At 44.4% G+C, this 21,885-nt stretch overlaps 1 protein-coding gene across 2 annotated transcripts in view; it reads left to right on the top strand.

Annotated features, from left to right (window-relative positions):
• Positions 1-21,606, top strand: part of CORO6 (coronin 6) — a 186,727-nt gene extending 165,121 nt beyond the window's left edge. For both annotated transcript variants that reach the window (XM_088477773.1, XM_088477772.1), the window contains exons 9-11: positions 11,065-11,122; positions 16,118-16,348; positions 20,124-21,606. In XM_088477773.1, the coding sequence (XP_088333899.1) occupies positions 11,065-11,122; positions 16,118-16,348; positions 20,124-20,246 (412 nt within the window). In that variant the 3' untranslated portion in view covers positions 20,247-21,606. The remainder of the gene's footprint in view (positions 1-11,064; positions 11,123-16,117; positions 16,349-20,123) is intronic.
• Positions 21,607-21,885: the final 279 nt, after the last annotated feature.

The raw sequence follows: 21,885 nt of genomic DNA, 5'->3' as shown, positions 1-21,885 counted from the left end.
ACGCCAACAGCTGGTGTTAGCTACTGGTTCCTGTCTATGAGTTATATCCACCCTCCTCGGCTGCTGCTGCCTTCCCTCCCAGTGACCCCTACACTCAGTCCTCCAACTGAAGTTTACAAGGGCCAGGTCGTGACAAACATATTTGGTCCACCCAGCCATTTCTTAGCTTCTAATGCTTTGTTAAGCGACCTATACATCTACAATAAATTGGGCCAATTATGCGTTTTGCCGATGATTTTGTAAAAAAATAAAAATAAAAACACACCAAAATCCAACATGTTGGAAATCCTAATTCGCCAAATCTGATAATTTTTTGGTCGGAATAAGCAATTGGTGTACCCCATACATTGCCATTTTTTTTTACAAAATCATAAACCCGATTTGATTCTTGATATAAAGTGTACAGTAAGTATTATAACACTTACCCTAACCCTCCCCTCCCATGGCCTAATCCTAACCCTCCCCTCTCTGCTCAGCAGCGTAACCCTCCCTTCCTGCAGCCTCACCCTAAGCCTCCCCCAAATGCCTAACCCTAAACCTAACCCTAATACTCACCGTCGGGATGTCAGCGGTCGCCATTCTGGAGCCAGTATTCAGACTGCTGTCAGAATTCCTACACTGGGATTCTGACCGTCGGGATGCCGATTACATCCCGATGATAGTATATTCTGCCCAATGTGTGATATGTGTGTCAAAGTGAATAAAAGAACTCTGGTTACTTCTACGAAATATAAGTCAATAATGTTCTTGAGCCAGGGGGTGTAGAAGGGGTATGCAATCGGGAAGCCGACTGCCTAAATACCGGCAGCCGGCTTCCCGACTGTCATATCCCGGCTAGGGTGAAATGCCGGGCGTCTAGATGTAGCCGGCCGCATTTCCCCGACGCCGGGAGACCGGCATCCCGATCGTAGTGATGCCGGGCGCCGCGAGCGGACAGCCGCGGGGGGGGGGGGGAGGGTTAGGTTTAGGGCTCCCGGGGGGGACTTAGGGTTAGGCACCCCCCCGGGAGCGTTAGGGTTAGGCTAGGAGGAGGGAGGGTTAGGCACCCCCGGGGGGGACTTAGGGTTAGACACCCCCCCGGGGTAGGCAGCGGGGAAGGGGGTGGTTAGGGTTAGGCACTTAGAGGGGGGATTAGGGTTAGGCACATGCGGCCGGCGGTATTTCATACCCTTTCCGTAGAAGGCCACAGCTGCATGAATTTATTCCTGAGGATGTAGCAAATGGAGTAATGCAAATGTAACAGCAAAGCAAATAAGCAGCAGAGGAAACAATAATGTGATAAAATCCATATGCATGAAAAGAAAGGATCAATGGTTATTGGAGAGAAAACAGGGTGTTGTATGCAATTTTAGTGGTTTTGTGTACAAGTCTGATGGTTGGTTGACTGCACATGCGCAGGACCCATTCAGCTCATGTGTAGAACAGTCCAGCATCATCGCATGCAGTACCCCCTAAGCCGCAGCCTAAATGACAGATTGTGACCGTTTGGGGGAGGCAATGGTAATCCGATGCTGCGTCTTAGGACTTAGCACTCGGATATGCGATGACGGATCTGCGATGCCTCCTGCTGCATTAGCATATTTGTAAAGATGCAGCTGCTGTGTGCATATAGCATACAAGCCTGAATAAGGCCCATGTGTAGCATATGCACAGCATCGTGCAATAAACACATTAGAAGGTTTTGTATGAATCCTGTGTAACTAAATAAAGCCTCCTAAGCCTTTGGTTTAAATAGAAGTGATCTGCATTGCCACCTGGTGGCCATACAGTATGTACATTTTATTTTATCTTGGCATCACATACATCAATGCTTTTTAATTTTGGGTGATTCCATGCATCTTCACTACACCACCTTACTGTTAGGAGAGAGTGCTCTACGCTGTCTCTCTGTCTGGGCACCAGAACCCCCGGAGGGGCATCATACGACCATTTTGCGCTACTGCGCATGCGCGACGTGCCCTTGAGAATCTCAAGACTATACTGTAGAGATGGCTTTACACATGCTACGTACCCCTTGTCAGTTCCAGTGCACTACCACTGCTGTACCGTTGTACTTCCAGACCAGCCTGCACACTCCACTGCCACCATTGTATTACTATACAGACACAGGAGTGTGCTCCCACCTGTCACACACCACCTGCGCTCCCCTATACATTCCTCATTGGATCTGGTGTACACATCATATACTGTTTTGTATACCACTTATATACTTGTTGCATTAACTCTGTGTCATCCTGTAAAACTGTTCTGCCTGGTTAGAAAACCATCTACCGAACGGACTAACCTCCATCACACACCACTGCCATCTATAGGATCTGCCAATACTTACTGTCAGGATTGGAGATCATTTTTAGGTAATTAAAGGTTTTGAGTTTAGCTATTTGTTTATTTATTACCAGTTATTTATATAGCTCACACATATTCCGTATGGCTTTACAGAGAATATCTTACCATTCACATCAGTCCCTGCCCCAGTAGAGCTTACAATCTATATTCCCTACCACATGCTCACATACACACACACTAGGGATAATTTAAAAAAAAAATATTTGGGAACCAGTTAACCTGCCAGTACATTTTTGGAGTGAGGGAGGAAACCGGAGTACCCGGAGTAAACCCACGCAAGCACAGGGAGAATATACAAACTCCACACAGTTAGGGCCGTAGTGAAAATCGAACCCACAATCTGGGTGATCCTGGAAGGGGTAAAGACAGGAAGCTCGGTCTTGGCTAGTTGCAGGAAACTCTGTGATATTCAGGAGAAGGTGGCAGACAGGCAGTCAGAGACACAAGCAAGAGCAAGATTGAGAGCTCAGGGGATGAGAGGTAGCTTTGAGTTTCATCAGCTTATATATGGTATTGAGGGTGAAGGAGCTAGTGTGATCCAAGGGGAGAGGTGTAGAGGGAAAATAGAAGGGGGCAAGAACGGACCCTTGGGAATGCCTACAGGAAGTGAGGGCGAGGCAGAGGTAGAGACAGAAAAGGAACAGTTTGTGAGGTAGTAGTGTATGGAGGAGGAGAGGGTAATCGACAGTGTCGAATACGCAAACAGATCAAGGAGGATGAGAAGAGAGAAGTGAACACTGGCTTTTTGGAGCTTGGTACATAGAAGTCAGACCACAGTCCCCATTGAGAATAATTTCTGTAATATATCCTGCATTAAGTTATTGTTACATAGCTTGGATATATTAAATTATGCAGAAACTAGAGTTTCCACACTATTTTAGTTGCAAGGGACCTTGATACATACTCCCCTAGGTTGGCTACTTACACATATGTAATAGTATATTAGCCATTATTTAGAGAATGATTATATTAGAGCCATTGATTTAGGCAGGCAGATTATCATTTGGATATAGGGCCTGATTCAGTTATGGATAATATTGCACAGCCGCAAGGAAGTGGCTATGCAACAGCGTTCAGCAAATATTTAAATGCTGCAGGAGGTGTCTGACACAATTGCAATCCGAGTGCCGCATCTGTAGACGCTGTAATAGATCAGCATCGCGACTGGCAGCTCCTGTCAGTCTGAGTAAGTTTCTGGCACCCCCCCCTCCCTGCCTATGGCCTGTCCGTTTGAACGCCGTTGCATGGGCGTGCATAAATTAGCATACACAGCTTGAGTACTCACTGCGTGCTAGGAGGTTAGCAATTTCTAAGTAAGGTCAGACCTACTGTACATCTGCGTGAGGGACCGATGTTACTCGATGTTCCCAATGTATACGCAGGACTGCAAAGTTATATGGATGTGTGAATGCAGTAGTGGGCATCTCTATGTTGGTAGTGCGATGGCATTGCGATAGCATATCATTAGCATATTTTCGCAGCTAAGCTACGTGCGATCACGGAGCTGCGATTGCAATAGCGATCCTTGCTGAATCAGGCCCTGTATTTCATAATAAGCATCAGACTGTGCTAGGAAAACAATAGAACAATCTGAGGCATCACACTGTATATACAGACCAGCAGCATCTAATAGGTAATGGTTATCTCTTCACTAAATACTCAATACAGTACTGTAATCCCTTCCTAAGGGCATGCCAGGTGACATTGGTGATTTGTAGTGCAAATCAGCACTGCTTTAGCTGGGTACACACTGACAGATATATTGGCCGATCAATTGAAGGCCAATATATTTGGTGCCCGTTGGCCAGTGTGTACCAGCGATATGTCTGTGAACGACGTCGTGTCGGCTGTGCTGCACAGCCGATTGCAGATATATCTGTCCATCGGGCAGTGTATACGGGCAGTCTGCCAACCGCCCGTACACATGCAGCAGAGGCCGCGGGGAGGGGGCGGGACCCGCGGCCAGAAGCAGATGGTCGTTCAGTGTTTGAACGACCATCATTTGCAGATACAGTATATACAGTATGTGCAGTGTGTACTGTACCCAACATAACACACATTTGTAGTACAAATCACCATGTCACCTGGCATGCCCTTAGGAAGGGATTGATTACAAAACCAGGAAGAGGTTCTCTCTTCACTATAGTTTTTCTCTTCACTAAATAATCAATACAGTAATGTATTCATTATTTATTGAAGAGAGAAACTATAGAGAAGAGAGAATCAAACTATACCCTGGTTTTGTTATTATTCCTTCCCTTCCTAACGGCAGCCAGCAGGTGACATGGTGATTTGTAAATTGTATTAACATATGTATAGCCAGCACTGCTGCCCACTGACTGAGCCCAGCACCGCCTGCCTGTCCACGCAGTCCGCCCGTGGTCCTCACCTCAGGCTCTCGCTGAATAGATGGGGTGCTGAAGGGTAGATGCTAGATCCAAGTGGGCTAAAGGACCTCTGAGGTCACAACAGTGTGGGCCTTGCTGTATACTAGGGGTGTGCACCGGCCACTTTTCGTGTTTTGGTTTTGGATCTGGATCTTTCTTCGTGTTTTGGATCTGGATTGGTTTTGCCAAAACCACCCGTCCGTGTTTTGGGTTCTGGGTTTTGTGTTTTGGATCTGTATTTTTTTTTTAAAAAGCATAAAAACAGCTAAAATCACAGAATTTGCAGGTTTTTCTGCTCCTATGCTATTATTAACCTCAATAACCTTAATTTCCACTCATTTCCAGTCTATTCTGAACACCTCACACCTCACAATAGTGTTTTTATGTCCAAAAGGTTGCACCGAGGTAGCTGGATGACTATGCTAAGCAACACGAGTGGGCGGCACAAACACGTGACCCATCTAGGAGTGACACTGCAGTGGCAGACAGGATGGCAGTTTGAAAAACTAGGCCCCAAAATGTACATAATGCAAAGAAAAAAAAGAAGTGCAAGATGGAATTGTCCTTGGGCCCTCCCACCCACCCTTATGTTGTATAAACAGGACATGCACACTTTAACAAATCAATCATTTCAGCGCCAGGGTCTGCCACACAACTGTGGCTGAAATGATTGGTTCGTTTGGGCCCCCACAAAACAAGCTGGCAATTAATGTGTCCCTGCACAAACTGGCTCTACGGAGGCAAGATGTCATCCTCATCCTCCTCATCCACCGATTCCTCACCCTCTTCAGTGTGTACATCCTCATCCTCACAAAGTATTAACTCGTCCCCACTTGAATCCACCACCACAGGTCCCTCTGTACCTTCTGGAGGCTGGTCTCCCTGGAAGAGCTGATAATTCATTTTGATGAACATGATCTTCTCCACATTCTGTGGAAGCAACCTCCTACGCCTTTCGCTGACAAGGTTCCCGGCTGCACTAAACACTCTTTCGGAGTACACACTGGAGGGGGGGCAACTCAGGTAAAATAGAGCCAGTTTGTACAGGGGCCTCCAAATTACCTCTTTTTCCTGCCAGTACAGGTATGGACTGTCTGACATGCCTACTTGGATGCTGTCACTGATGTAATCCTCCACCATTCTGTCAATGGTGACAGTATCATATGCAGTGACAGTAGACATGTCAGAAATTGTTGCCAGGTCCTTCAGTCCGGACCAGATGTCCAAACTTGGTCCTGCCTGCCCTGCATCACCGCCAGCGGGTTGCTTAGGATACCTAAGTTTTTTCCTGGCAGCCCCAGTTGCGGGAGAAAATGAAGAAGAAGCCGTTGACGTGTCACGTTCCGCTTCAGCTGACAGTGTGTTCACCAGCAGGTCTTTGCACCTCTGCAGGCTTGTGTCGGCCAGAAAGAGAGACACCACATAGGCTTTAAACCTAGGATCAAGCACGGTGGCCAAAATGTAGTGGTCTGATTTCAACAGATTGACCACCCTGGAATCCTGGCAAAGCGAATGAAGGGCTTCATCCACAAGTCCCACATGCCGAGCGGAATCGCTCCGTCTTAGCTCCTCCTTCACTTTCTCCAGCTGCTTCTGCAAAAGCCTGATGAGGGGAATGACCTGACTCAAGCTGGCTGTGTCTGAACTGACTTCACGTGTGGCAAGTTCGAAGGGCTGGAGAACCTTGCACAACACGGAAATCATTCTCCACTGCGCTTGAGTCAGGTGCATACCCCCTCCTCTTTGCCTATGTCATAGGTGGATGTATAGGCTTGTATGGCCTTTTGCTGCTCCTCCATCCTCTGAAGCATATAGAGGGTTGAGTTCCACCGCGTCACAACCTCTTGCTTCAGGTGATGGCGGGGCAGGTTCAAGAGTGTTTGCTGGCGCTCCAGTCTCCGGCACGCAGTCGCTGAATGGCGAAAGTGGCCAGAAATTTTTCGGGCCACCCAAAGCGTCTCCTGCACGCCCCTGTCGCTTTTCAGAAAATTCTGCACCACCAAGTTTATTGTGTGAGCAAAACATGGGACATGCTGGAATTTGCCCAGATGTAATGCCCGCACAATATTGGTGGCGTTGTCAGATATCACAAATCCCCAGGAGAGTCTAAGTGGGGTAAGCCACTGGGCGATGATTTCCCTCAGTTTCTCTAAGAGGTTGTCGGCGGTGTGCCTCTTACTGAAACCGGTGATACACAGCGTAGCCTGCCTTGTAACGAGCTGGCGTTTCTGAGATGCTGCTACTGGTGACGCTGCTGCTGTTTCTGTGTAAGGTGATACATCTACCCAGTGGGCTGTCACAGTCATATAGTCCTTAGTCTGCCCTGTTCCACTTGTCCACATGTCCGTGGTTAAGTGGACATTGTGTACAACGGCATTTTTCAGGACACTGAGGACACTTTTTCTGACGTTTCTGTACAGTCTCGGTATCGCCTGCCTAGTGAAGTGGAATCTAGACGGGATTTGGAACCGGGGACACACTACCTCCATCAATTGTCTAAATCCCACTGCACTAATGGCGGATACCGGACGCACGTCTAACACCAACATAGCAGTCAAGGCCTCAGTTATACGTTTTGCTTCAGGATGACTGCTGTCGTACTTCATCCTCCTCGCTAAGGACTGTTGGAGGGTCAATTGTTTAGTAAAAGTAGTGGTGTTCCTACTTCCTCTCTGGGATGATGAACGACTCCCAGCAGCAGCAACAGCAGCAGCGGCAGCAGTAGGCGTAGCAATGCAGGATCCTCCGGAGGAATCCCGGATAGGAGAGTCAGTCATGCCAGTGACATGGCCTGCAGGACTACTTCCGATCCTGACTAAGGAGGAAATTGACGAGGAGGGAGTTGACGGTGTGGTTTGCAGGCGCTTGGATACAACAGGACAACGGGATTTAGGTGTCCCTGGACTGCTTACGGTCTTAGCCAAAGTTTCTGAACTTGACAGTAACTTTTTATGAACGCGCTGCAGGTGCCGTATAAGGGAGGATGTTCCTAGGTGGTTGACGTCCCTACCCCTACTTATTTCACCTTTACATATGGTACATATGGCAAGACAGTTGTTGTCCGGATTTGGATAGAAATATTGCCAGACCAAAGAGGTGGAATGTTTGGTCTTCTGCCCAGGCATGACCGTGATGGGCTTTTTCATCCCACGGACAACAACTGTCTCCCCCGGAGCCTGATTTAAACAAACCACATCACCATCAGAATCCTCCTCGCCAACTTCCTCCTCAGCGCCAGCTACACCAGTATCCTCATCCTGTTGTACTTCAACAGTGACATCTTCAATTTGCATATCAGCAAGTGGACTGTGGGTGCTCCTTTCAGCACTTGCAGGGGGCGTGCAAATGGTGGAAAGAGCCACCTCTTCCCGTCCAGTGCTGGGAAGGTCAGGCATCGCAACCACCACCACACTTGGACTCTCCTTGGGGATTTGTGATATCTTCTTAGAAAGCACAGTTCTTCGCTGTACTTTTGCCAGCTTAACTCTTTTGATTTTTTTAGTGGGAGGAGGGCTTCCATCGTCATGTGAAGCTGAACCACTAGTCATGAACATACTAGGGATCGACCTTAGCCGTTCCTTGCCACTCCGTGTCGTAAATGGCATATTGGCAAGTTTACGTTTCTCTTCAGCTGATTTAAATGTTTTTTTCAAGGTAATTTTCCTGAACTTTGTCATTTGGGATTGTATGTGCCCTCTACTATGACATTGGGCATCGGCCTTGGCAGACGACGTTGATGGCATGTTATCGTCTATGTCATGACTAGTGGCAGCAGCTTCAGCACTAGGAGGAAGTGGTTCTTGATCTTTCTCTATTTTATTTTTATCGGAGAAAGTTTGGTCCTCCATTTATGTTATATCGATTTGATATAAACGTGCGGCTAAACACAAAAAAAAATTTTTTTTTTGGTTTGGACTGGAGTGTACTTTGGGGGTTACAGCACCCTGTAACGGTCAAGCTAGCCGGCCCTTTACTTATGACACAGGCGCACGCTTGGCACTACTTTGTTGATGCACGTGCGGCTACTGCGCACACAATTCACAAACACAGAAAATAATTTTTTTTTTGGTTTGGACTGGAGTGTACTTTCAGGGGTTACAGCACCCTTAACGGTCAAGCCAGCCGGCCCTTTACTTATGACACAGGCGCACGCTTGGCACTACTTTGTTGATGCACGTGCGGCTACTGCGCACACAATTCACAAACACAGAAAATAATTTTTTTTTGGTTTGGATTGGAGTGTACTTTCGGGGGTTACAGCACCCTTTAACGGTCAACCCTGCCGGCCCTTTACTTATGACACAGGCGCACGCTTGGCACTACTTTGTTGATGCACGTGCGGCTACTGCGCACACAATTCACAAACACAGAAAATAATTTTTTTTTTGGTTTGGACTGGAGTGTACTTTGGGGGTTACAGCACCCTTTAACGGTCAAGCCAGCCGGCCCTTTACTTATGACACAGGCGCACGCTTGGCACTACTTTGTTGATGCACGTGCGGCTACTGCGCACACAATTCACAAACACAGAAAATATATTATTTTTTTAGCACTTGGGGGGAGCACCCCTGATGGACAGAGCACCCCCTGGACAACACTACAGCACCCCTTTAGGACTGGGACACTGCACAGGACTTTGGAGTGGACACAGCCCCTATGGAGAACTGACTGCACAACACAGTCCAGCCAGCCCCTATGGACTTTGAAGTAGTGGACACAGCCCCTATTAACAACAGCAGCACAGCACAACACAGCCAGCCCCTATGGACTTTGAAGTAGTGGACAACAGCAGCACTACACTACACTACACTACACAGCCCTAACTCCCACCCTCCCTCTTCACTGTCCACAGCCGAGTGAGAAAATGGCGCCGACGCGGGTACCTTATATAGGATCCAAAACCCGCGAGACTCGGAAGGCGGGATGATGACGTTTTGCCTCGATTTCAGATCCGAGTCAGGCGGGAAAAGTCGAGCCGGACTCGGATCGGACTCGGATCGGGGGGGTTCGGATTTCAGAAATCCGAACCCGCTCACCCCTACTGTATACAGCTTTGAATTGTTAGAAAATTAAGTTAAATGACTACGATTTCCAGTATTATCTAAAATTATTGTTCTCAATTTGTACCATTTCTAATATAATTTGTCCTTCATCATATGGGATTCATTTATTGAATATTAGAAACATATTTATTTTATTCATCCTTTTCTTTACTGTAAAGAATATAGATTATATTTTATTTCTGAGAAAACATCTTAATGGAAAACTGAATACACACCTTACTGTTGACCAAACAGATCCATCCAATTTGGCAAATTGGATACAGATCTGGTCATTCGGCTTATCAGCCAGAGTGTATGTAACACCCAGGACCTATATCGTAATCATTTTGTACGGTGTATGAATTTCCGATCATCTCTCCGACATTTATGCACATAGGAGCTCATTCAGACCCGCTCGCTTAGATGCATACTCTCGCTGCTGTCGATGGTATGCAGTGTTTATGCATTGTGCGCATGTACATATGTTGTGTGCATGTGCATGTACATACGAATGTTCACAATGCACTCGCTCACTGCGCATAGAGAGCCCAGCAGAGTGAGTGACAGGAGAAGCCATTTGTAGGTGGTAACAGGGGCTGGCCATTAAAAACGGGGGAGTGGAGGTGCAAACGCAGGCGTGCCTGAGCATCTCAATGGCGTTTTGGAGGTGTGCATAATTATAATACAGCAACATAGTACACATCACCTGGCTTGTTTTTACACTGAAGTGCTTGCAGTGCTTGCGGCAGGGTATGGTCAACCTCAAGCACTGCGATCGCATCCGATGTTACCCGATGTACTGATGGTTGCATACACTTCCTGGACATGACATGCACAAGTGGGCGTCTTAAGGCTGGTGGGTCTCTGTATATACTATGTGATCGCGCTCTAAAAAATACTGGGCGTGCTAATGCATTGCTGTGCGATAGCACTGCCTACGCAATTTGCATACACATCGTGCGAGTGGCTCTGAATCAGGCCCATAGTTCCTTTAATAACGTCAACTTTATGATGAGTTTTAGGACAGATAATCGTTCAGATTGGAATGATAATTCACTACACTTGAAATCAGTTTTTAAGGTCTTTTAATCACTCTGAAAATTGTAATGTACAGTAGGTCAGATCTGGAGTGAAATTGTTCAGGTGTGTACCCAATATTAGTCATTCATTATCTGACCTTAGCATAAAGTCTTCTTTCCTCCTACAAGATACGTGTTGTAGACTGTGCATGGGTGTGAAATACTGTCTGTATACTGTATTCTAATAACCCAATCAATGATTTGTTACAGGTTTTTCAAGCTGCATGAGCGGAAATGTGAACCCATTGTCATGACAGTACCAAGAAAGGTGCAGAATAATACATTCCCTATATTATTTCATGTTCTCCAATATCTGTGCATCCCAGCTCAATTATGATATTATGTGGCCTCATCTCTCTTACATCAATATGAGCTTCAAAACTGACACATCATTAGTAGTATGTTATCTGACATGTCATGGGATTACAAGTACCCATTTATGTGATAAAGTATCCCATATTTACTGCAGGTGATAAATCCATTAATCATATATAAATCAGGATACTTTTCACTTCAAATGAATTAATTGAGAAACCAGTTTCCTCATTACAAGCATCGGTGTACAAAGAGTTAAGCTTAGAGCATGTAATATTATAATTAAGATTTCCATTGGATATAAAATATGTCATCTGAATTTCCCATTTACATTAATGTATAGAGATACTCACCTATATTTTTTTTATTTATTATCTATTTGGTCTAATGTTCCTAGATTACTATTAGTAAATGCATGATCTGGTTGGAGAGTGTTTATATTAGCGCTGCCTTTTTTCATATACCAGAAATATGTCATAGGCCAAAACAGCAACAGTATTTCACTTTGTGATGTCTCCTGGTGGAATATTGAACTATTAGTAAATAGAACCCCACATAAATGAAAACCAAATGACCTGGATGGACAGGGTGTAAATACATATGTAAAGATGCTTTATATTTAATCAATAACAATTCTTCAGAAACATGTGCGTGGGGTGTTCAGTAGTACGTGCTTTCCTTTATGGAAAGTAGCACTAAATCAAACTTAAATCAAAGAGTCATCTCACAAGCACTTCCCAAAAGCATAAGTCTGTATAAGCGCAAGCCAGTAAAATACGCAACTTTTTGATACATTTTGATGCACCGCTGTTCCACATATTTCCTGCTGGGATACGGTCAATATCCCAGCAAAGGGGATGCCAGTGTTTAGAATACCAGCGCCGGAATCCCAACACCTTTCAAAATACCGGCGCTAGTATCCTATCCGCCGGCATCCTGAAGGTAAGAAGCGTGGTTAGGAAAAGAGTTAGGGTTTGGAGTTAGGCACTAGGGGGAGGGTTAGGGTTAGGCACTAGGGAGGGAGGATTCGGTTTAAGGTGTGGGGAGGGAGAGGATAGGATTAGGTACTAGGGCGGGAGGTTAGGTTTAGGCACCGGGGAGGATGGTTTAGGGGTAGGGGTAGCAGAAGGGTTAGGATACCTACCAACAGGTGTCGGTATCCTAACCCTGTTGGGATGTCGGCGTTGGGATTTTGACCACCGGGATTCCGAGCGCCTGTATCCCGTACCCAACCCTTCCTGCTTTATAAGTGATTTTTATTATGGCGCATTTGACTAGTATCTAAGCATCTTATGGTATTTAGGGCCTGATTCAGACCCACTCGCGAGCGGCTGTCCGCTCGCAAGTGGGTCGATGGTCTGCACTGAGCATGCGCACGACGGAGGGAGCTCCGTCGTGCGCATGCGCCAGACGCGACGAGCGAAGGACTTTCCTTCGCTCGTTGTGTCTGATCTAAGGGGGCGTGCTGTCGATGTTGATTGACAGCACGCCCCCTTTGGTGGGCGTGCCGGGGGCGTGCCTCCCTGACGGGGGCGTTCCCAAGGGAACGCCTACCGTCAGAAGCCGGCCCACTGACATCACTAGTGATGTCAGTGGGAGTGATTTTGGCTCTGATAGAGCCAAAATCACTCTGGGCCTTGCGGTTGAAAACCTCAACCGCAGGCTCCGGCTCGCAGTGGCGATGGTCACGACCATTGCGGCCATCAAACTGCACGCTCGTATAGGCTGTGGGTGGTGACCCACAGCTATACGAGCGTCCAGGAGGATGCTCCATAATTATGGAGGGTGGCCCTCATTCAGAGCGTGCGCTCTGCTCAGAGCGTACGGCTCTGAATGAGGGCCTTAGTCTTCATCTCCTGTACGTTGCTAGAGATAGAACAATCTGTCCAATGAGATAATAGTAATACAGAGTATACAGTATCACTAAACCATGTTGGACCAGCCCTCTGGGATACCAGAGATTAGCCTAATTGTCCCCATTGTCCAAAGGTCCCTAACCTACAATGCATCACAATTCCCCCTAACCTTCTCAAGGCTTAAAATTCTTAAATTCTTTAGGGGGAGATTTAGCAAATCTTGGAGAGAGATAAAGTGGAAATGTTACTAATAACAACCAATCAGCTTCTAACTGTCATTTTACAGACTTTGCTATAAGAATCAGAGTTAGAAGCTGATTGTTTGCTATGAGCAACTTCTCCACTTTATCTCTCTCCAAGGGGTCAATCCTATTAGGTGCGAATTGCAAGTAGCGAGTTTATTTCTTGAAACTCGCACACTTCGCAGCGAAGCTCCCGAGAATTCTCCAATCCAATAAAAAATGCCTATTCGCACTACTCGCAGCGGAGGGGAGAGAACTGACTGCCAAATGAGATTTGCAAGAATTGCATGAAAATGTGGGGAGACCATCCTGGACCGCCCAAAATGGATAATTTTGTTAGCAGGACCATACAGAAGGCTGTTTGTGGGCATTGGGAAGGTGCTGTAGATTTTAAATGGTATCAAATGTCTGATTTGTGTGGTGTTTTTTTTAAATGCAAGAAAATTATAAAAAAAAAAAACTTTTTTCGTTTAAACTCAAACAAATTAAGCGAAAAATGCCAAAAAAAAAGTAAGAAAAGGGTGATTTTGGGGTACTTTGAGGGCACCTTGAAAAATGAAAAAAAAAAAAAAAAAGATTATAAAAACAATTATTTTTCAACTAAAAAATTATTGTAATTACATTTGGGGGTGCATAAACTAACAAAAAAGTTAATTTTGGGGTAATTTGAGGAAATTTTTTATTTTTTACACCAGAAAAATGACATGTAATTATTGGACTAATTAAGCTAATTGGAAACTTCCAAATACCTTATTAGTCATTAGGGAGGTGCGAGTGGAAAGTTGCGAGTTCAGTCTGACTGATTCAGTGCGAGTTGCTAATTGGATTGCAAAATGAATTCGCTATGCGAATTCGAAGTGAAAATAGCAACTCGCACCTCGCCATTCACACCTAATAGGGTTCACCCCAAGATTTTATAAATCTCCCCCATAGTCAACTGAGACTAATCAAACACTGGTGAGCAGGACATACACTCACTGGAATAGTGGACAGGTAGAGATTACTAGCCACACCCTCCCCATGGACATGTGACACCGCCTGTGTATTAGTTCACGGAACCTTGCTTTTTCCTGTGAGCAATACATACCGTAGTCCAACACGGTCAGTGAATTTGCTGATCTTGTTACTGTTATCTATGCTTAACTTGGCACAGGAGAATGTACGAGCCATATATAACTGTATCACTCTGTTCGGAGTGTGAGAAAATGTTAGGAGTTATTACTTCTATTTCTTTCTCCATGTCATATTTTCTGTCTTTTTTTGATATTGCTTTGACCGCAGTTATGTAACATCTGATCCCCGGGCACACATATTCTTTGCATCTTGGCCACATCCTTAAAATATTGTATTGTCAGAGAATTATCACTATCATTATCAGGATGGCCCTGGGAGAAGAGAGAGTGATTATGGAGAATAGAAGTCAAACAACGGTAGCCCTATTAAGTGATTAACTCAGGAAGCAGGTTCACTTGTCTACATTCAGAATGTCGGCAAACATTATGGGTACACCAAAACGCAAACACTGTGATGTTGGCAAGTGTGCAACTTACAACATGTTATGCCTGCAGCCAATACAGCTGTAAACCTGATGGTAATGGTGACAGATATACTGCCGGGGGACATGAAATGCTGTATACCTACTGACATCACAGTATCTGCATTCTGGCATCTTCATAATGCTTGTTGACATTCTCATTGTCAACACTTTTATAGAAACTAGGGATGTGCGCCGGAACATTTTTGCCGGATTTGAATTTGGTTCTAATTCGTCGTCCAGCTTTGGATTTGGATTTGCCAAACTGCGGTGACTGGCTTTGGATTTGGATTTTTTTACAAAAATTTACAAAAAATGCTAAAAATCACATAAATTGGTCTTTTTTTTCTTCCTAGAGTATTATTAACCTCAATAACATTAATTTCCAGTCAATTTAGAACACCTCTCAGCTTATAATATTGTTTTCAACATTATTGGCCAAAGGTTGCAGTGAGCTGACTGGTTACAAAGCGACAAAGCAGCGGCGCAGCGGTACAGACACCACAATTTAAAGCACATCTATGACACATTGCCACACAGCAGAAATGAAAAGTAGTGCACCCACCCAGTGGGGTACGGCCAGCAGAATCACAGTACTTGTTTACACAGTGGGCTACGGCCCAAGGAGTCACAGTGCACAATCTTATTCACATTACACCGCACATAGTGTCCCTGATTCACATTACACCATAAAGTAGTGTCTCTTATTTATGTTACTACCCACAGTAGTGCCCCTTTTACACAATGCCCACAGTAGTGCCCCTTTTACACAAAGCCCACAGTAGTAATGCCCCTTATACAATGCCCACAGTAGTAGTGCCACTTATACAATGCCCCCAGCAATGGTGTCCCTTACACAATGCCCCCAGTAGTGGTGCCCCCATGCAGTCCCCTTAGTAGTAGGGCCCCCTATGCAGTGCCCCCAGTAGTATGCCCCCCATTAGCAGGCCCCCCATCAGCAGACCGCTGGCGGCTGTGTGTTTGTTCTGTGTAGGGCAGACCGCTATCACAGCGGTCTGCCCTACACTCGAGGAGCCCTGATGTCGGATTCTCTATCGAGAACCTGACATCAGGCGGCCGCCGTTCGGCCCCGAACGGGGATCCGAGTCAGGCGGGGAACACCCGAACAGGGTTCGGGTGGACTCGGATCCCCTATGTTCGGAGCGGTTCGGATTCCACAGAATCCAAACTGCTCATCTCTAATAGAAACTAGTCAACATCCTATAACAAGATAACACATACAACCCTTAATACTCAATTAGCCACAAACGGAGAACATGAAATATATATAACACTGTTTGTGTTTTTTCTTTTAGTCAGAACTCTTCCAGGATGACCTGTACCCAGACACGCCTGGACCGGAGCCAGCGCTGGAAGCGGAGGAGTGGTATGCAGGACAGAATGCTGATCCCATATTGGTATCACTAAGAGATGGTTATGTTCCTATAAAGAACAGGGAACTCAAAGTCACCAAGAAAAACATTCTGGACAACAAACCTCCAACTGGGCCACGTAGAAGCTACTCTTCCTGTGAATCTGGCTTCTCAGTAAGTACTCAGCACATAACATTAATTACTTAACATAAGTCTGTCCAGCACTCCGTGCTAACACCCTACACATAAGTGTTTTCTGCCTCAAAGCTGCTTCCATTCTGGAAATATGCTCTACCAATTAATATGACAATGGCTTCTTTTCACAAGTACCTAATATCCTGATTGTTATATTTTATATTATGCAATGGTTCACTTGTAAACAACAATACAGTATACTGTGCAGCGGTTATCAGTAAATAGGCCTACATTATTATTTCAGAATTGAAATAGTCTAGTTCATTGGTTCCCAAACTGTGCGCCATGGCACCCTGGAGTGCCTTGGGACACTTGCAGGGGTGCCTCAGGTTGGTGGTCCAGCACCAAATCATAATAATTTTTGTCAATGTAATGTAAATATGTGGACAAAACAGAAGTGCAATCCTGTCCACCACCACTTAACTGAACTTAAGGATGACGGGTAAAAGCACAATTCACTTAATTTTACTACTTTACATTTTTTTTCTGAATTTCTCAGTTACTTTTGGCTTAGGGGGGCCGTGGTTCAAAAAAGTTTGGGAACCCCTGGTCTAGTTATAGAAACAGTTTTATTTTTAGAAAAGAAGATGCTTTCTTTTGCACACCCTGGTCTTTACAGAGAACAGGGTATATCGATGACTGTCAAACATGCAAGTGCAGTGATAGCTGGACTGCACGGCCAAAGACGGCTCAGTCTACTGTGGGGAAACAGTAAAATGTAGATCTGTACCGTCAGGGAAGTTGGCTCAATGAGAAATTTGTCACCGAAGGGATGGAAGACTGGGGGTTGAATATACATATAGGTAATTCTAAAACATTGACCACTGCACTCCTCTTTGTGACTTGATTTTCTCCAGAAATTCAATGAAATACAGAGCTCATTACACAAGTCATCCTGTGGAAGGCGGATGTATACCTGTCAGCAGGAATGATCTAGCCATTAAGGGCCGTATTCAATTAGGTGCGAAAAGCCGAGATCCACGAAACAGTATCGCCGATTGCAACTTTTCGCCAGTCTGCTCCGTATTCAATTCTAAATAAAGAGTTTTCACGTATGCGAAAACGCAATGCGAAAAGCCGAAATAAGATTTTGGGGGGGTCTGCCAGATTTTGGGAGGTGTGTTTTTTTATTTTAGGTGCTTGCTGAAGGTGCGTTTCTTTGTTTAAACTTACACTTCACTTTTGCAATTTTTAACCATGCTTGCACCCATTTTCATGTACCCCAAATTTGCTGGGACTAGTTATTTTCTCAAAAAAACCTGCTAAATGCTATTCTTTCACCGTTACCTTACAGGTGTGGTGTTGATCCGGATAAGTATCCACAGATTTCACAATGTCCACTCCCTCCGAAAATAGTGGGTAGGGAGAATGGAGGTAGTTTGCCAGCAAACTGCAGGAGTGAGTGACGCGACGTGCACGTCAATAATGCCCTCTTACCTCGCTATCAACGCGTTTCGCCCGAGTACTGGACTTCGTCAGGATAGCGAGTTTGTCTTCCTCTTGCTTCTTATATACCCACTACTTATGATGTTGCCCGTGTAGCTCCCACCCGGCTCCCGTGTGGTAATTTCCGCCCGGTGATGATAACGTCATTTCCGCAGGACCTCCATTGTCCCTACCCACTACTTTCCGATGGAGAGGACATTGTGAAATCTGTGAATACTTAACTGGATCAACACCACACCTGTATATTGACTCCAATGTACCATTTGAGGTTTATCAATTAGTGAAAATATACCATATTAACAGGATTACTACCTTTTTATTACAAAGAGGACAGAGTAAAGCGCTCAGCAGCGTATCTCTCCTCCTTATAAGTTACTTTATTTGTTTGTCTATGTTATTTGTTTATGTACCGGTATTAGCCAAACTAATTTGATATTTTTTTTTCTGGAAGTATCCTTGATTTTTTATATATTTATTTAAATAAATCATACATTTATATATAAATTCTTGAATTGAGTGACACATTCATTCCAGGACATCTCACTACTGTTTTACCAAACACTATCTACAGTGCTGTGCAAAAGTGTTAGGCAGGTGTGGAAAAAATGCTGCAAAGTAAGAATGCTTTCAAAAATAGAAGTGTTAATAGTTCATTTTTTATCAATTAACAAAATTCTATGTGAATGAACAGAAGAGAAATCTAAATCAAATCAATATTTGGTGTGACCACCGTTTGCCTGCAAAACAGCATCAATTCTTCTAGGTACACTTGCACACAGTTTTTGAAGGAATTCGGCAGGGAGGTTGTTCCAAACATCTTGGAGAACTAACCACAGATCTTCTGTGGATGTAGGCTTACTCAAATCCTTCTGTCTCTTCATGTAATTCCAGACAGACTTGATGTTGATATCAAAGCTCTGTGGGGGCCATATAATCACCTCCGGGACTCCTTGTTTTTCTTTTCGCTGAAGATAGTTCTTAATTACATTGGCTGTATGTTTGGGGTCATTGTCCTGCTGCAGAATAGATTTGGAGCCAATCAGATGCCTCCCTAATGGTATTGTATGATGGATAAGTACCTGCCTGTATTTTTTAGCATTGAGGACACCATTAATCCTGACCAATCCACAACTCCATTTGCAATGCAGCCCCAAACTTGCAAGGAACCTCCACCATGCTACACTGTTACCTGCAGGCACTCATTATTGTACCACTCTCCAGCCCTGTGACGAATAAACGGTCTTCTGTTAAAGCCAAATATTTAACATTTTGGCTCATCAGTTCAGAGCACCTGCTGCCATTTATCTGCAACCCAGTTTTTATGTTTTCATCCAAAGTTGAGTCGATTGGCCTGGTTTCCATGTTGAAGATATGGCTTTTGGCCGCAATTCTTCTATGAAGACCACTTCTGGCCAGACTTCTCTGAATAGTACATGGGTGTACTTGGGTCCCACTGGTTTCTGCCAGTTCTGAGCTGATTGCACTTCTGGACATCTTCCGATTTCGAAGGAAAGTAAGCATGATGTGTCTTTCATCTGATGCACTAAATTTCCTTGGCCGACCACTGCTTCTACGGTCCTGAACGTTGCCCGCTTCTTTCTGCTTCTTCAAAAGCGTTTGAACAGCACATCTTGAAACCCCAGTCTGCTTTGTACTCTTTGCCTGGAAGAGACCTTACTGATGCAGTATAACTACCTTGTGTCTTGTTGCTGTGTTCAGTCTTGTCATGGTGCATGACCTGTGACATGAAACTGTCTTCCACAACCTCACCTTTGTAGCAGAGTTTGGCTGTTCCTCATCCAGTTTTAAGCCTCCTACACAGCTGTTTCTGTTTCAGTTAATGACTATGTTTCAGCCTACATATGAAAATGATGATCATTATCACCTGTTTGGTATGATTGGTTACACATGACTATAATCCTACAAAATCCCTGACTTTGTGCAAGTGTACCTAGAAGAATTAATGCTGTTTTGAAGGTAAAGGGTGGTCACACCAAATAATGATTTGATTTAGATTTCTCCTCAGTTCATTCACTTTCATTTTGTTAATTGGTAAAAAGAAACTATTAACACTTCTATTTTTGAAAGCATTCTTACTTTGCAGCATTTTTTCCACACCTGCCTAAAACTTTTGCACAATATTGTATATTGCAGGGTTTATAGCCCTACATTTTCTCTATAAATAAAAGATCGGCTCATGACTGTGGTATTTAAAGCAATGAAAGAAATACAGGGACAATTAAGACCATGTTTCATAGCTATACTCTGCAAATAGACACCTACTGTACTCTTTGTTTTTATTTACTAGAGAGTCACTCTAGACGACCTCCTTGAAGAAATAAAATGTTTACGAGCCACTGTTGAATCTCAGGAGAAGCGCATCTCAAACCTGGAAAACCAACTGCATGAACTTTCTAATGGCACCGCCTGAGACATAACTGTGAGATTCCACCGACCCAGAATGCACTTCAAGAATTACATGCCTTTGTTCCCTAGCAAGCAAACCTGATTATGTTTTACAGGAGGGGTTGGAGCCAGTACATGGACTCCAGAAGGACGGCCCCCAAATTATCCCATTCATTGTTAGAGGAGTCTGCAGGGGCCCTCTTCCTTGGGGTTGCTTGCGTCTAAGTGACTGGGGATAAAGACTAGTTGTTTTTGTTTTTTTTAAATGCTATTAGACTCCTCCATCTGCATCCACACAGAGAACAATCCATAAGCTGCTTTGACTGATGAAATGAAGATTCCGCAGTCTGTAACAAAGGCTAACGTCGGTAGTTTGCAAGACTTTCATTATTTGTAGCAATGGGACAAAGTACTTCCAGTGAATTAGAAGCACATGTCATATTTTCCCTCTTGTCTCCTCCTCCCGTACCTCTCACATGTTTTCTCTCTTTATCTTGCTCTCGCTCCCTTTCTCCCTCTCTGTTATTTCTCAGCTTTCTTACCTTGATACATTTTGAATGATGATGTTTAGAGTAATCAGATTTTGGTTCAGCAAGAGGACGAATGATATACAGATATATAAAATCTAGGGACTAACATTTTATTCTATTTCCAAAGAAGCAAAAAGATATTAAAGTCTCTTTTGTGCAAAGAAGAAATAAAACACATAAAATATAGATCCAGGAAAGTAAAAATGCAGCCTGAGGCTTAGTCTATGGCATTCCAAATAAAAGGGGTGTCCCATCTCTTTCTTTTCCAGAACTACAGTATGCTCATTCTTAGCTAATACCACGTTTAGGGGCAATGTCCCATCCAAACTTAATTAGGTATGTCTTACTGTAACTACAGCTCTTCATATACACATTGCAGCTACAATTGTCTAAAGTGTACCTATAACATGCACACAGTAGTCATCAATCACAAAGCGCAAATTGCCCTCGGCAGAGCGTAAATTCTTACTTGGCGATGCTCTGCACGTACATAGCAGATGCATCTAGATTTCCACCTAATCAAGATGGCGGCTGCACAAGATGGTATCAGTTGTGTAGGAGCGGACTCTTGCACACATTGATGGGAGTTTGGTGGTATAAGGGTGTATGGAATCATTCTGGTGCACTTTGTTTTGGGGAATAGTAGAACATCAAGATTTTATTTTGTAGAGAAAAGGGAAAGAGCAACATTTTTCGGTGTGTTCCCTGCTATGTACAGTAGATGGGAGCATGACCATTACTAGCTGCAAAAGGACCTGGTTTTTGTACTGGCTCATAGCTGTCAGAGATTTGGTCTCATCCCATATAATGCTTCAAAGATAAAAGTGCCACATGTAATAAAGACAGTCCTAACGACTCGTCAGTGTCATAATTAATTTAAGTCATAAATGAGACTAAACTGAGTAGTATTTTAGGAGAGAACCAGAAAGGTGTGATGTAATGAAATGGGTGGTTCTATAGTGGTAGGATTTTGGACTTGTGACATTACACATTTGCACATTATGCCCCTCGCAATTTCTCCACAACCCACATATACCATGAGCTGGGCGACCATCTTGGTGCACTGCTGCACAAACATTGTGTTTTGTAGATCCACTATTATTCATAAGTAAGGAGCAGTGGGGGAAGCAGTGT

The sequence above is a fragment of the Taudactylus pleione genome, unplaced genomic scaffold, assembly GCF_031769625.1.
Source record: "Taudactylus pleione unplaced genomic scaffold, aTauple2 ptg000203l, whole genome shotgun sequence".
NCBI classification, from domain to species: domain Eukaryota; kingdom Metazoa; phylum Chordata; class Amphibia; order Anura; family Myobatrachidae; genus Taudactylus; species Taudactylus pleione.
The sequence above is the reverse complement of the archived record's forward strand: the minus strand, read 5'-3'. Positions and strand labels throughout refer to the sequence as shown.